Source organism: Pseudophryne corroboree, chromosome 1 (assembly GCF_028390025.1).
Source record: "Pseudophryne corroboree isolate aPseCor3 chromosome 1, aPseCor3.hap2, whole genome shotgun sequence".
NCBI classification, from domain to species: domain Eukaryota; kingdom Metazoa; phylum Chordata; class Amphibia; order Anura; family Myobatrachidae; genus Pseudophryne; species Pseudophryne corroboree.
The window spans coordinates 1,029,247,448-1,029,263,840 of NC_086444.1; the positions used below are offsets into that span (position 1 = coordinate 1,029,247,448).

The 16,393-nt window shown below is 46.1% G+C and overlaps 2 protein-coding genes across 4 annotated transcripts in view; one reads left to right on the forward strand and one right to left on the reverse strand.

Annotated features, from left to right (window-relative positions):
- RWDD4 (RWD domain containing 4) overlaps positions 1 to 2,698 on the reverse strand; it is a 125,901-nt gene extending 123,203 nt beyond the window's left edge. The window contains exon 1 of the mRNA XM_063920703.1: positions 2,532 to 2,698. Within this exon, the coding sequence (XP_063776773.1) occupies positions 2,532 to 2,555 (24 nt within the window). The 5' untranslated portion in view covers positions 2,556 to 2,698. The remainder of the gene's footprint in view (positions 1 to 2,531) is intronic.
- The window catches only part of TRAPPC11 (trafficking protein particle complex subunit 11), a 153,388-nt gene that overhangs the window by 32,022 nt on the left and 104,973 nt on the right, over positions 1 to 16,393 (forward strand). The window contains exons 1-6 of one of the 3 annotated variants that reach the window (XM_063920702.1): positions 2,903 to 3,020; positions 5,690 to 5,906; positions 6,038 to 6,207; positions 13,086 to 13,156; positions 14,270 to 14,384; positions 14,653 to 14,752. In XM_063920702.1, the coding sequence (XP_063776772.1) occupies positions 5,703 to 5,906; positions 6,038 to 6,207; positions 13,086 to 13,156; positions 14,270 to 14,384; positions 14,653 to 14,752 (660 nt within the window). In that variant the 5' untranslated portion in view covers positions 2,903 to 3,020; positions 5,690 to 5,702. The other 2 variants (XM_063920700.1, XM_063920701.1) reach the window with 2 other exon arrangements.

Sequence of the window (16,393 nt, forward strand, 5' to 3'; positions counted from 1 at the left end):
ATCCTCATCAAACATGTCGACACAGCCGTACCGACACACCGCACACACACAAGGAATGCTCCAACTGAGGACAGGACCCACAAAAGCCCTTTGGGGGGACAGAGTGAGAGTATGCCAGCACACACCAGAGCGCTATATAATGCAGGGACTAACTGAGTTATGTCCCCTATAGCTGCTTTTTCTATATAATTTATACTGCGCCTAAATTTAGTGCCCCCCCTCTCTGTTTTTACCCTTTTCTGTAGTGTAGACTGCAGGGGAGAGCCAGGGAGCTTCCTTCCAGCGGATCTGTGAAGGAGAAATGGCGCCAGTGTGCTGTGGGAGATAGCTCCGCCCCTTTTCCGCGGACTATTCTCCCGCTTTTTTCTATATTCTGGCAGGGGTATTTTCCACATATATAGCCTCTGGGGCTATATATTGTGGTATTTTTGCCAGCCAAGGTGTTATTATTGCTTCTCAGGGCGCCCCCCCCCCCCAGCGCCCTGCACCCTCAGTGACCGGAGTGTGAAGTGTGTGTGAGGAGCAATGGCGCACAGCTGCAGTGCTGTGCGCTACCTTGGTGAAGACTGATGTCTTCTGCCGCCGATTTTCCGGACCGCTTCTTGCTTCTGGCTCTGTAAGGGGGACGGCGGCGCGGCTCCGGGACCGAACACCAAGGACTGGGCCTGCGGTCGATCCCTCTGGAGCTAATGGTGTCCAGTAGCCTAAGAAGCCCAATCCGGCTGCAAGCAGGCGAGTTCGCTTCTTCTCCCCTTAGTCCCTCGCTGCAGTGAGCCTGTTGCCAGCAGGTCTCACTGAAAATAAAAAACCTAAATCTATACTTTCTTTCTAAGGGCTCAGGAGAGCCCCTAGTGTGCATCCAACCTCGGCCGGGCACAAAATCTAACTGAGGCTTGGAGGAGGGTCATAGTGGGAGGAGCCAGTGCACACCAGGTAGTCATAAATCTTTCTAGAGTGCCCAGCCTCCTTCGGAGCCCGCTATTCCCCATGGTCCTTACGGAGTTCCCAGCATCCACTAGGACGTCAGAGAAAAGAGTGTTTTCCCTTATAGCTGCCTATATATATTGTATACTGCGCCTAAATTGTGCCTCCCCCCCCTCTCTTTTTAACCCTTTCTGTAGTATTGACTGCAGGGGAGAGCCAGGGAGCTTCCCTCCAACGGAGCTGTGAGGGAAAAATGGCGCCAGTGTGCTGAAAGGAGATAGCTCCGCCCCTTTTTCGCGGACTTTCTCCCGCATTTTTATGGATTCTGGCAGGGGTTAAAAAGCACCTATATAGCCTCTGGGGCTATATATGGTGCCAGTTTGCCAGCCAAGGTGTCAGTATTGCTGCTCAGGGCGCCCCCCCCCCCAGCGCCCTGCACCCATCAGTGACCGAAGTGTGTGGTGTGCATGAGGAGCAATGGCGCACAGCTGCAGTGCTGTGCGCTACCTTGGAGAAGACAGAAGTCTTCAGCCGCCGATTTTCCGGACCACCTTCTTGCTTCTGGCTCTGTAAGGGGGACGGCGGCGCGGCTCCGGGAACGGACGACGAGGTCGGGTCCTGTGTTCGATCCCTCTGGAGCTAATGGTGTCCAGTAGCCTAAGAAGCCCAAGCTACCACCACTTAGGTAGGTTCGCTTCTTCTCCCCTTAGTCCCTCGATGCAGTGAGCCTGTTGCCAGCAGGTCTCACTGAAAATAAAAAACCTAACAAACACTTTCTTCCTAGGAGCTCAGGAGAGCCCCTAGTGTGCATCCAGCTCAGCCGGGCACAGAAATCTAACTGAGGCTTGGAGGAGGGTCATAGGGGGAGGAGCCAGTGCACACCAGATAGACCTAAATCTTTCTTTAGATGTGCCCAGTCTCCTGCGGAGCCGTCTATTCCCATGGTCCTTACGGAGTCCCCAGCATCCACTAGGACGTCAGAGAAACATAGTTGCGGTTGCTCATCACACACCAAGAACCTAGTTTCTGAGAATATTTCAATTAATAGTATGAATCAGAAACTCATTTATGTAAAAGAAGACATTTTTACTTAGCAAACTGTTTCCACAGTAACTCACTGGACACAGCCATAGTTCTATGAAACAGCATGGCACAACACAGGTCAGTGGCTCCCCTCAATGTACAAACAGCCACATCAGCAACAACATATGCCACAGCAGACTTATTTTATTGTCTTTACACTTTTACAGGCTGATGCTTGTCAAAATATAAGCCCCTTATTAAATTTTAAAATAAGTATTTTATACTATTCACTAATACCTGTCAAGCCAGGTTGGTGGGTGCGGTCCAGTACATTTCCATCAGAATAGTGTGAGAGCTTTGGTGAATTACAGGCCACAAAATTAGAGGAAATGTCAATATATCCTAGGTCCAGGTGTCATTCCCTGATAAAACCATACAGCACTGGTATAATGACATTGTCTTGCTAGAGTGTGTAGGGTAAGTGTGGAACAGTCCCTGAGATTGGCTGTAGCTCAGTGTATGCTGGTTGGGGTGGTACTGCTACAGTATAACTGCATTCTGCTGTACAGGCCATACACACTCACCTCCTGGTCCTCATTGGCAGCCATGGTGACAGTGAGGTAGCAGCTAGATGTGCAGGGTGCTGTTGTTGCCCTCCTACCACATGGGTGCCAGCTCACTGTTCACAGTACTACGAGAAGTAGCCGTGTCTCCCATGCACTGGCAGCAGCCACATACACCACGCATGCGCCATCGTGACGTCATTACGCAGGAGCCACTGCTCAGTGCTCATCTGGCATCCATTTTTGTTAAGGGAGAACTAAGAGAACCCTGGAAATGTCGCCATAGCACAATTTTGCGGAAATAATAACAACAACAACGTGTGCATAAAGCCATTTATCTTTGTAATGCAACCTCTGCGTGAAATAGCCGCCGTTAGCCACCTGACGCATCGACTGATGTATTACATCTGAATCTGGGCTGGGTGCCCAATGTAAATATGGCGGCGGGATAAGATCCCAGTAGGCTGTGCGGCTGTGTCAGCTGACTGAGCAGAGCTGGGAGTGTGACAAGTGAGTGTGTTGAACGTTCGGTGTTGTGGATCCGGGGGAAGTGCTGGAGCAGAGTGCAGAGGAGAATCTCCCCCACCCTGGCTGCACTGCACTGACACGGGTAACCCGATGTGTGTGTGACTGCTCCTCTCATCCTATCTGGTAATAATGCTCTGCTTATCTACATCAGGTGCTTACTGTCCCACTGTATCAGAGTCGTCATCATCATCATCATGATCATGGATCCTCTGCTGCATCATGCTGCATTGCTTCTCATATCAATGAGGGAGTTGTACTAAGTTTTGGAGAGAGATAAAATAACAGCCAATCAGCTCCTGCCATATTACAGTCTGGGTTTGAAAAATGTCAGGAGCTGGTTGCTTAGAACTTTATCACTCCCAAAAGTTTAGTACATTTGCTCCAGTGTTGTCACATACATTTTTGTTCCATTACTTTCTGTCATGGTATATCTGCTGTTTTTTTTTTAATTATTGTTACAATGAAACAGACAGTTAAGGTGGGTACACACTAGGCGATGTGCTCCACCTAGTCTGTACCGCTCCCAGCCCAGGCCGCCCGATGTGGGCATACATTATGTGCGATATCGCACAGTGACATCATGCCACGGCTGGGCCGTGCATACAGCTTTGGACGATGAGTCTAAATTGAATGACTTGCACAGCTGACACCAAAGGTCGTTAATGACCTGCGGGGCTGCGCATCGTTCATCGTTTACAGCATACACACCGGACAATATAGTAAACGATATCGCTCAGGTAGAGTCAGAATGAGCGGCGTTGTTTACTGTATCGCCCCATTTGTACGGGACTGTACTTAAATAATACATCATAATACAAGCGCGAAGCAGCCACAGCTTTCACAGATCCTCTGCTAACCCGGTAACAAATAATGTTTTACAGTGAGCACGTGTGTGCAGGCATACCCAACCCTCCAAAATGTAACATCCCGTCGGGGATATTTTTTTTTGAGTCCTAAATTAAATATTAGGAACATTAACTCTTAAACATTTCTTTAATTTTGCTTAAAATTAATAAATGTGGAAACAGTTGTACTAGCAGACATAAACAGGTATACATGGGGTGACACTTCTCCGCAAAGAAAGGTTTGATAAAATGGGGTGTTGAGCACAAGGATGTGTTTGGTATTGGTGTATGCTGCTGTTGCACACCAAGTAACATTACAGAGAATTGGGTGGTATAACACGGGGCTAGGCAACCTGTGGAATTACTCATCTCAACAGTACCTACCCCAGTTTTACTTTTAGAAAATGCTAAAACTAAGGCAGGGCATGCTGGGAGGTGTAGTTCCACAGCAGCTGGAGTGCCACAGGTTGTGTACACCCATTTATCATGGACATTTTGATGAGAACTGTGATCACTTCAGGAATTACAATGGTATCCTGGTATTGGAGACACAGAGGGAATCATTTGAATGGGATTGCAAACGTGGGGCTTTATTCAGCTTCAGTTGCAAAATCGCAAATAAGCCGATTATCAGCAGACTGCACATGCGCTGCAAACGTATTGCGTGGTGGCTAAATTGCAATCACAATTTGATTATCAGGAAGTGACCGTTCGCGGGTGTTAACATGGCGTTTGTGGGGAGTAGTTGGAAAAATGCAGGTGGATCATGACTGTTTTTGGGACCTATATCTGACGTCAGTTGCAATGGATTGATACTGAAAATATGGCACCGGTGCGACTGCATTCTCATTATTCTGAGTAGCCCTGAGTCAACCGCACTTGTCGATGGTACTCGATTTCTGCATATGCATCGCAACTCTGTGATTGCATCAGTGTGTGTCTACCTTTCTGGGCGGCTCTTCACATGCAATTTTTAGCAGAAGCAGGATTAAGAAAATCGCAATTTCTATTTCAATAGCGATCCAACCTGAATTAGGCGCTTGATGTACATATTTTCATGGCATTCTCATTTATATAGCAGTATTCAATGGTTTAGCATTGTAGCAATAGTAAACCTGTAAATCTCAGGATATCCAACTGTACCTCTCCATTTCTTTTTCCATCTCCCCTGAGATCCTCCATAAGCCGGCCTTGCACCTATACGATATCGATGCGTCATAAGATGCATCGTGTGCATATCATACACTTTTTATGGACCCTTACAATGCGATGCGCGGCCCCGCGTGTCATACATCGCATCAGCAGATCATATATGCTGCACATGTGAACAGTCGATCCGGGTAGGGGTCCATTGCGGGTGGTACGATAGATTGCACGCTGCTTTTGCACCATACAATCTATTGCATGTCTGGCGGCTGGTGGAGGGATCATAGTACGATGCGATTAGTACTAATATATGGCCAGCAATAGACTATTGTGTGAAATTGTTGCTTTAACATCTTGCCAGCATATATTTCTAATAGATGTGCAATACTGTGTTAAGCTCTGCTTTTTGCTATATATATATATATATATATATATAATGTAATGGGATGCCCTCAAGGGGCTTGTTGCACTCGCCCCCCCCCCCCCCACACACACACATACACACACACACTCCCCGCCAGCATTCTGCCGCCGGGATCCCGCGGTTGGTGGTATGTTGACCGCCGGGATCCCCAGCAGCGGTAACACCTACCCAACCCTGTGTAATATAGCTCTGTAGCCTTTTAACTCGTTTCTTGTTGCTTTCTTTTTTTTTTGTAGGCAATTTGTGAAAATGAGCCCCACTCAGTGGGATTTTCCCGTGGAATTATGCTGTCGACCCATGGCCTTTGTGACCCTCACTGGATTAGATGTGACGTATAACGCTGTACATCGTGCCATTTGGGATGCGTTTTGTGCTAACAGAAGAGCAGACCGTGTACCTATCTCATTTAAGGTTCTTCCTGGTGACCATGAATATCCTAAATGTAGAACAAAGGTAGGTACCGTTTTTGTTGCTTTGGTTTCTTGATCCATTTCCTCACATCTAAGCTCAGATGAGCTCAATAAATGTGAGCTCTTTATAAACAAATTGTTATATTGATCATAATAATAAACTTGTCTCTTCAGAGAACATCATATGAATGGTACATCCCTAAGGGGATCCTGAAGACTGGCTGGATGAATAAACAGCTCAATCTGGTTCCTGCTCTGGTTGTGGTGTTTTATGAACTTGACTGGGACGAGGCTCAGTGGAAGGAGAAGCAGTCAGAATGTGCAACCAGGGTGGAGATTGTGAGGTAGATACAAGGATAGGGTGGTCTTCAGTTTGCCGGCTGTCGGGATCCCGGCGCCGGAATCCCGACAGCCGGCATACCAACACTTTCTCTGGCTGAGTCCACAGGATTATCCACAGGATAACATTGGGATATTGTCGAGCGACAGCGAAAATGGCACCAACACGGTCACGAGCTTTCTGGCCTCCAAGGATGCATTGGGGCCTCCACTATATAGTCCCGCCCACTGACTCAGTCAGATCAGTTTTTTGCTTGGTGCTGCAGGAAGCCGCATGGTCACAGGGCTGCTGTGAGTGCAGCCTCAAGCTTTTATTATTTTATTTTTATAGACTTACTATATTGTTTTTTGAGCGACTTCTCTTAACAGCGTCTTAAACGCATACTAGAAAGAGTCGCTCCAACAACTCCCCACCGGGTCGCAACAACGCTTACCTTCGGGTATCAGTGCTGTCTCGACGGGCGTCTGTGTCGGATGTTCTAGCAGGTCCAGCAGACGTAACCAGGCTGTAGCCGGAGCATGGGGAGACGGTGAGTCTATGGACTTCCTCTTACTAGAGGGGTCAGGACACAGCTACACTGATTTTGGTGGAGACTACAAACAGTGTGTTGATGCGCCGAACATCTAGAGTGCGACAGCGATACGCTCCGGGGATCATAGGCGCCAGGACTAGGTAGAGGCCGCGATCCTGGGAGTTTAAGTCAACAGGGGGATTCAGATGCTCTCCTGGCCATCCCTTCTCCGAGTTCATGGCCAGTTCCCGCGTGTTTCTCGTTTCATGAACTAAATGACCTCACTTCCGGCTCAGACGCTACCACGAGGGTACTCGGTCGCAGCTTAGACGCTGCGGTTGTGTACACTGGAGATAAACCCGCCAGACTGAGTCGCAGGCCTTAGTGTCTGCATACACGTGGAAGTCGCTCAGCGTCCGTGTCCGTTGGTGAGCGTCCGTGTCCGTTATCAGTTATCAAGAGCGGCAGTGTACACCAGTAGCATCTGAATCCACTCAGCGTCTTACGAGCGTATTTGCTTGGATATGGAAGTGTGGTGAGTCTCCCTGTATCCCGCTCTACGGAGGCAGGGTATACAGTACTAAAAATTCTCTCTACTTGTTAGTATGCATTGTTAATTTTTAGTACCTATTGCATATGAGACCTGTATATTACTGTGTTTTCTGCATGCTATATTGAAAAAAGAACCAGTTTAAAACAGAAGTACAATTTTCCTACTTATGCATAAGTTGTTATGGAGGTTGTATTCTCATATGGCAATGTCTAATGCTTTAACATGTGACTGACTGCTAGTATGTGTGCTGACTTTTCTGTGTAATGTCAGTCCTGTATTGACCCTCAAATCAGGTGCACTGTGGTCAGATTGATCTCACCTCTATATATTGACATATAGGGTGATTTTCAGTCACAAATTGTGTAGTCAATAACAGGTTAATACCATGTCTGTGAGCGGCAAATGTGATGAGAATTTATCAAGCACTCCTACAGCCCTAACATGCTTATCTTGTAAGTCAGGGGTAATTGATATGAATCAATTGGTCACTTATGAGGGTTTGTGTGCAAACTGTTTCGCTTTTCAGCGAAGTAAAAAGCAGGAGTTGGTTCAACCACCAACAGAGCCAACATGGAATATGTTCGCAAAGACTCTGTCTTCAATAGCGGACAGGTTAGCTCCAGTAGCACCACCTCAAGGGTTAGGTTACACTATGAACCCATACATGCAGCTCCCTTCCTATGGTTTGGTTCCAGTAGCTTCTACAAGCAACCAAGGGGCAGGTAAGACTAAGACAGATGCGTCTGTGTGGCAGACTACACAAGATGATGCATCGGATGATGATGATACTATAGATTCAACTCAGTATGATGATCAGTCGCAGAGTTTTAGTTCAGAAGATATAGCTGAACTTATTAATGCTGTGAAGGCTGTTCTCTCGTTGGAGGAGCCAGCCAAGACAGTGTTAAAAGCAAAAGCACCTGTATTTAAAAGAACAAAATCAGTGAAAGCTGAATTCCCAGCGTCAGATGAGTTGACGGAAATGATGGATGAGTCTTGGGCAGCGCCCAGTAAAAAGTAAAAGATTCTTAAGAGATGGGATTCTTATTATCCATTTCCTGCTGTGGATTGTTCGAAAAGAGAAGTTCTTCCAAAAGTAGATGCACATGTTCTGCGAGTCGTGCATAAATCTGCTTTACCACTGTCATCTACCTCATTGAATGATGTCACAGACAGAAGGGTAGAGAGCCTGTTGAAAAATATTTTTTCTCTAGTACGAGCAGTGGTAAGACCTGCTATGGCTTCGGCCTGGGTAGCAAAGGCAATGGGCGAATGGATAGAGGAACTAGAGAATGACATATCTTCTCCTACTAGGGAGCAAGAGGATCGTTTTTGCTGTTTAAGACAATCTGCCCAGTATTTGGAAGAAGCAGCAATTGATGTAGGCACAGTTGCTTCTAAAGCTTCATCCTTGACAGTAGTCGCTCGCAGAGCAGTCTGGCTACGGACCTGGAAGGCAGATGCGGAGTCCAAGAAAGAATTGGAAGCATTGCCTTTTGTCGGTAATATATTATTTGTAAAACCTTTATCGGATATCCTAGAATCAGAGGCTGAATCGAAAAAGGTCAGATTTCCGGCTGCTTATAACCCTAAGTCCAAGGGTTTAAAATTTTGCTCATTTCGTTGGCAAAGCGAAAGCTAAAGAGGAGCCTAAGCAACCCCAGTTTAAATCCAGGGGCAGGAAGCAGTGGGCTAGCAAAAAGCCAGCTTCCAAACCTGAACAGAAACCGTCAGCCTGAAGAAACGGGCCTCCGCCTGGAGGATTCCAGGGTTGGGGGCCGACTCCTTCTTTTTGCACACATATGGCAACAGTCAACAGCAGATGCTTGGGTGCAGAAGGTAGTATCTCAGGGGTATGGGTTCCCATTCAGGAGGCAGCCTCCTCAATGATTTTTTTGCACCAGCCCGTCTCGTATAGAGTCGAAGGCCAATGCCCTGCAAGAAGCAGGCCAAAAATTACTGCAGTCAGGTGTGATTGTCCCAGTACCTCCATCACAAAGGGGACAGGGGTTTTACTCCAATCTATTTCTAATCCAGAAACCAAATGGGTCATACCGACCAATTCTAAATCTGAAAATGTTGAACAAGTACATATGGATCCCGAAGTTCCACATGGAGACGTTACGCTCCATAATGTTTGCTATGGAACCGGGAGATTACATGGTATCTCTGGATGTACGGGATGCTTACCTACATGTGCCTATAGCACTATCACATCAGTGTTACCTCAGGTTTGCCATCCTCCAGGAACATTTCCAATTTCAAGCTCTGCCGTTCGGGCTAGCTACAGCACCCAGGGTGTTTACCAAGATCATGGTGGTTATGGCAGCTTGTCTGCGCAAACAAAGGATAAGAATATTCCCATACCACGACGACCTGTTAATCTTAGCACAGTCGCAAGATTTACTGTTGAGCCATCTTCAACAGACGATAGTTTGTTAACAGAGACACGGGTGGCTCATAAATTGGGAAAAGTCGTCCCTGAATCCGTCACAGCGGATGGTTCATTTGGGGGCCATATTGGATTCAGACCTACAGAAAGTTCTCTTACCAGAGAAAAAGATAGTCAAGGTGCAGGTCATGGCTCAGGAAGCGTTGCAAGCCCAGACAATGCCAGTCCATGCAGCAATGCGACTGTTGGGTCTGATGGTATCAACCTTCGACAAGGTGGAATATGCGCAATTCCACTCCAGACCGTTGCAGCACCTTATTCTGACCAAATGGGATGGAAATCATCCGATGATAAAAATTCCAGTAAATGTAAAAATGTCTCTAGCGTGGTGGCTACAGACAGACCATTTAAACAAGGGGAGACCCTTTTGGATAAAAGAGTGGCAAGTCCTGACAACCGATGCCAGCCTGCAAGGCTGGGGGGCGGTACTCGGAAGCCTATGGTTCCAGGGAAAATGGACCGCAAGGGAAAGTCGCCTGCCGATAAATCTGTTGGAGTTGAGGGCCGTTTACTTGGCTTTGGTTCAGGCAAAGGACAATCTACAAGGAAGACCAGTCCAGATCCGCTCAGACAATGCGACGGCAGCAGCATACCTCAATCATCAAGGAGGAACTCACAGCAAGAGTTTGATGGAGGAAGTAACTCCCATTCAAAAAATGGGCAGAACTCCATCTCCCAGCATTGTCAGCAGTATTTGTCCCGGGTGTACTAAACTGGGAAACCGAATGGGCACTACACCCAGAAGTGTTTCAGACACTGGTGAACAGATGGGGTCTACCAGAGGTAGACCTTATGGCGTCTCGTCTAAACAACAAAGTTCCGAGGTACGGATCGAGAACAAGGGACCCAGGAGCGGTCCTTGTAGACGCACTGTCAGTAGAATGGAGGTTTCAGCTGGCGTATCTGTTCCCGCCAATATCTCTGTTGCCCAGAGTAGTGAGAAAGATAAAACAGGCAAAAGGAGCAATCATTCTAATAGCTCCAGCTTGGCCAAGAAGGCATTGGTACACAGATCTGTTGAGAATGTCCATGGAAGCACCGATACTGCTCCCTCAACGTCCAGATCTGCTAATGCAGGGTCCTTGTTGTCGCAGTCATCTGGATCGCCTGTCTTTGACGGCGTGGCTGTTGAAACCTCTATCTTAGAGGCTAAAGGATTTTCGAAACAAGTAATCCAAACTATGCTTAGAGCAAGAAAGCCTTCTTCGGCCCGTGTGTATCATAGAATATGGCAAGCCTATATTCATTGGTGTACTGGAAAAAATTTCAATCAGAGATCTTTTAAAGTAGCTAGGATTTTGGATTTCCTTCAAGCAGGATTGGATAAGGGGTTGAAAGTTGCTTCCTTAAGGGTTCAAGTTTCAGCGTTAACTGTATGGTTTCAGCAGAAGATTGCTGATTTACAGGATGTACGTACATTTTTTCAAGGAGTAGTACATATTCAACCTCCATTTGTTCCAACTGCAGCTCCCTGGGATTTGAATTTAGTTCTTAAATTTCTCCAGGGTCCTATGTGTTTGAACCACTTGAGAGAGCGGATCTTAAGTGGTTAACAGTTAAAGTTTTTTTTTTACTGGCAATGGCGTCAGCCAGAAGAGTGTCAGATTTAGGAGCATTATCATGTAAGTCTCCTTTCCTAAGTTTTTTTCCAGACAGAGCAGTTCTCAGAACGAGATCTAGCTATCTTCCAAAGGTGGTATCAAAGTTTCACCTGAATTAAGAGATTGTAGTCCCAGCTTTTCAGGTATCGGGACTATCTGCGGGAGAAGCGTCGCTGGACGTGGTCCGAGCCTTAAGAATCTACATAGATCGTACTAGTGCCATCAGGAAAACAGATACTCTCTTCATCCTCTACAGATTCCATAGAAGAGGATGGCCTGCTAGTAAACAGACGCTGGCGAGATGGCTCCGAATGGTAATATCAGAAGCTTATTCTCATGCAGATCTCCCTGTTCCGGCTAATGTCTCTGCACACTCTACATGTAAGGTAGGTCCTTCTTGGGCAGCACAACAGGGTGCTTCAGCAGAACAGATATGTAAGGCAGCCACGTGGTCTTCCATAAACACATACATCAGACATTATGCTTTGGATACTTTTGCCTCTCATAACGCAGACTTCGGGCGAAAGGTCCTCCTGTGCAATCAGGAGCGTCCCCACCACTTAAATGGCTTTGGGAATCCCAATGTTATCCTGTGGATAATCCTGTGGACCCAGCCAGAGAAATATACGTTATGGTAAGAACTTACCGTTGATAACGTGATTTCTCTTATGTCCACAGGTATCCACAGGGATCCCACTCTGACGCATCTGATTTGAGGATCTAGACAATCACTAAACCTCTTCCTTCTTGTATGGAAGGGTGTGCATGTGTGTTCTTATCGCCTAAACAGGTCTCTGCCTGATGTTCCTGCCTAAAATCGCTGTGGAAAGAACTGATCTGACTGAGTCATTGGGCGGGACTATATAGTGGGGGCCCCAATGCATCCTGGGAGGCCAGAAAGCTCGTGACCGTGTTGGTGCCATTTTCGCTGTCGCTCGACAATATCACAATGTTATCCTGTGGATACCTGTGGACATAAGAGAAATCACGTTATCAACGGTAAGTTCTTACCATAACGTATATTTTTCTCCCTCTTGGGGGTCCACGACCCCACTGGAGGGAGAATAAATAGCGTAGCGCGCCACCGTGCCCGCAGCGTGGCGACCTGAGCAAGCCTGCAAGGGACTCATTTGCGCTCGCCACGCTGTCGGTATGCCGGCGGTCGGGATTCCGGCGCCGGTATGCTGGTCGCCGGGAGCCCGGCCGCAGGCATACCATACTACACTCACAAGGATAAACTAGCTTTGTGCAGGGAGCTTTGTTAAATGGGAACTGCCCAATATTTCAATATATAATTTATATTAATCATTGACTTGCAAGTTATTGCTATTACCTAAACACCACATCTAATTGAATCTGCCCCCATATGTTCTGAAATTGCAAGAACAATTGTGTTAAGAGGGTCCACACTGTTGTTTAATGGGGATGCGGTTATCTACGGTCACCGGCATCCCGAACACTGACTGGCATGCTGACCAACAGGGACTATTCCCACTCATGGGTGACTATGACACCCATAGAGTGGGATTAGAACCTGTGGCAAGCGCAGCAAGCCTACAAAGGGCTTCGTTGCACTCGTACCCCTCCTCCTGGCCATCTGACAGATGGGTTCCCGGCTTCAGTATGGTGACCGGCAGTCTCCCAACCGGTGGTCATCTGATACCAACCCCATAATATTACATGTAATACTTTTCTATACACATGCTGCTTGTATGTTGTGATGTTTTAGTGAAAATTTCACGTTAGTATTCTGTCTCCTACTTAGACAGAGCTTGCAGGGGAGAAACACCAAAGTTGCTGTGGTTTTAATTCAGAAGAAAACACCATTACCACCAGGTACTGAAATAGGTTTATTGTCGAACATTAGCCTAAAGCTGTACTTATAAAGATTATCCTAATATATAACAGTTCCTTTGTTCAGTATATAGCTTTTTTTTTTTTTTTTTTTTTTTTTTTTACTGTTGTGATTAATCTCGCCATTGGTCTATTGCGCAAAGCATTCTGGTCGCTCCCAGAAATGTTATTAGATACAAAAGATACTGAGAAATAATGTCTGCTCTCTGTGGCAGAGGGCGGGGATGTTTAGGTGACCTGGAATATGCCTGGTCCAATAAAACAGTTTATAAATAACACTGTCCAAATAGTCTTTTGTATATGATATTTCCTTAACTACTTCATTTTGTGCTACTGACGCTCTCAATCCACATCTCCCAACATAAACCAGGAGCATAACCTGCTACGCTTTCAGGGCCTAATTCAGATCTGATCGCAGCAGCTAATGGGAAAACCATGTGCACTGTGGGGAAGGGGGGGGGGGGGAAAGGGGGGTTGGTGTGATATAACGTGCAGAGAGAGAGAGATTTGGGTGGGGTTTGTTCAAACTGAAATCTAAATTGCAGTGTAAAAATAAAGCTGACAGTATTTACCTTGCACAGAAACAATATAACCCACCCAAATCTAACTCTCTCTGCACTTGTTACATCTGCCCCTCCCTGCACTGCACATGGTTTTGCCCATTAGCTAACAAATTTGCTGCTGCGATCAGATTTGAATTACCCCCATAGTTCCATGAGCATTTATCATGCAAAATATACCCAACTGTATATGGGTTCCATTGTTTTTTTTTTGTTATACAGTAAAAGGTCTAATTTAAATTTGACCATATAAACAGAAGGATATGTGTATGATGGGTTTTTGTTAATTGTTCCATATAGTACTATTACAACTTTTGATTTTACTAGTGAGAAAATGCAAAATCCATGTTTAATTTGTCATATTAAAATAGAATGTTTTATACATTTAGTATTTGTCCGAGACAATTGTTGTTTGAGGCATTGCTCTGTGTGAAATGAACCTTATATTTATGTTGGTGGTATAATGTTCATGATGTTTAAGTAATTTATTGATCTCCGTGTTTATAATGTTTCTATTCTTATATTTCTTGATCAGGTGAAGATTTGATTGCGTCAGAGAGGGCGGCTGCCCTGTGCAATGCCTGCGACCTCTCAGGAAAGTCTTTGTTTGTGCTGCCACACACTGATCACCTGGTCGGCTACATAATTAGGTGTGTGGTGCATCAAAGCTACTGTACCATAACAGTTACGCTTGCACGTATATATAGAGGCCTCTCTGCCATGTCCTGCTAGAATACTAGTAGTTTACAGGGCAATGTGATGTTTTGTGTTGTCTGTATGTGAGCTACAGATTGTCCGCAGTACTACACACAAACTCGCTCTTATTTGGGTTTATTTGTGTATGTTTTACTTATTTTTGGGAGCGTGGGGGCTGGGACTAATTTGAACTTTTTTTCAATCATTGTCTTTCTCAATTAGGTTAGAAAATGCTTTCTATGAACACGCACAAACCTATTACTACACTGAAATAAGAAGGATAAAGGCCCACAAGGAGTTCTTAAATAAAACCACTCATCAGGTACAGTGATATTCTAACCAGAGCTGTGCTACCACCACTAAGGGGCCCTACTCATTTGACGATGCGCCGCCGAGGTGCCCGACGGCCGAAACGGCCGACGAGCGACCCGGCGGCGGGGGGGCAGTGACGGGGGGAGTGAAGTTTCTTCACTCCCCCCGTCACGCGGCTGCATTGAAGTGCAGGCAAATATGGACGAGATCGTCCATATTGGCCTGCATGCACAGCCGACGGGAGACCAGCGATGAACGAGCGCGGGGCCGCGCATCGTTCATCGCTGGAGTCTCCACACTGAAAGATATGAACGAGTTCTCGTTCATTTATGAACGAGATCGTTCATATCTTTCAGAAAATCGGCCAGTGTGTAGGGCCTATAACACTGCAGTACACATGTTCTATGTCCACTTCCTGTGCATCTATGGGAAACATAAATCATTTGCAAGCTTCATATTTTCATATAAAGCAGTGGTATCCTTAAGCCGGCCATACAGCTAAAGATTATCCTTGCAGCTTCTTGGCTATTTGGCACAAAAGTCTGGTAATGGATGGAAGCAAATGGCAATCGTCCATTTGCTCCCAACACTGGAAAATGGACAAAAACGGTTGTTCAGACAAGTTAATTAAATCCGTTTGATGTAACCAATTTGTCTGAATGACCATTTCTGTCTGTTTTTCAGTGTTTGGGAGCAAATGGTCAATTATTATTTGTTCCCTTACATCTCCAGATTTTCGTTCCAACATCTCACTGTGTACGCACATGCAGTACGGCTTCTGCGCACGCTGCACATGGCATCAGCATGCAAACACTGCACGACAGAGTTCCATGCTGAATTAGGCCCCTGGTTATATGATTTTGTTATGTTATCTTGAGCAACTTAAGTAAGTTGACTACCATTGCACCATTTGATGATAGCTTTGGAGTATAAAATCATAATTGGTTTCTGTTGGATTGGATGTGTCCTGGTTTATAAAAAACAAGTTTTAAAAAAATTCCCATCCCACAATAGCAATCATCATTCAACACTGGGGGATATTCAGTTTGCCCCAACGAGACATCGGGAGTAAAAATCCCAGATGTTTCATCGGGTGCTGTGGTCGGGCTATTTGGTTAGCTCGGCCAGTAACAAGTGCATTTACACCCGTAAACACACAGGTTCAGTGAAACCTGTGTGTTTTCGGATGAAATGGCAACGGGGCTGTTATCGGGGATTTCTCTTTCATCCACTAGGGGACACTGGAGTTCCTTAGACATTAGGGGTGTGAAGCTTGCAAACCGGAGGTGTGGCACAATCTAATCAGAATTGTCTGCACAGCCGGTTCCTCCCCCTTCACATCCCTCCTCCCTCAGTTTTGAAAATTGTGCTAGGAGATAGCACACGGAGCTTTGAGCTCCTGACAGAATAAATTCAAAGAACTTGAGCTGCGTCAACCTAACAAAAGGGGGACAAGGCTGTTTGGTTGAAGAGACAAAGATCCCTTTTGAAGGGACCTGCATCTCTCATCAAAGAGGTAGAACTTGAGCTGTGTCAACCTAACAAAAGGGGGGACAAGGCTGTTTGGTTGGAGAGACAAAGATCCCTTTTGAAGGGACCTGCATCTCATCAGGAAGGTCCTTTTACATTGGTGGTCGTTACACAAGGCACA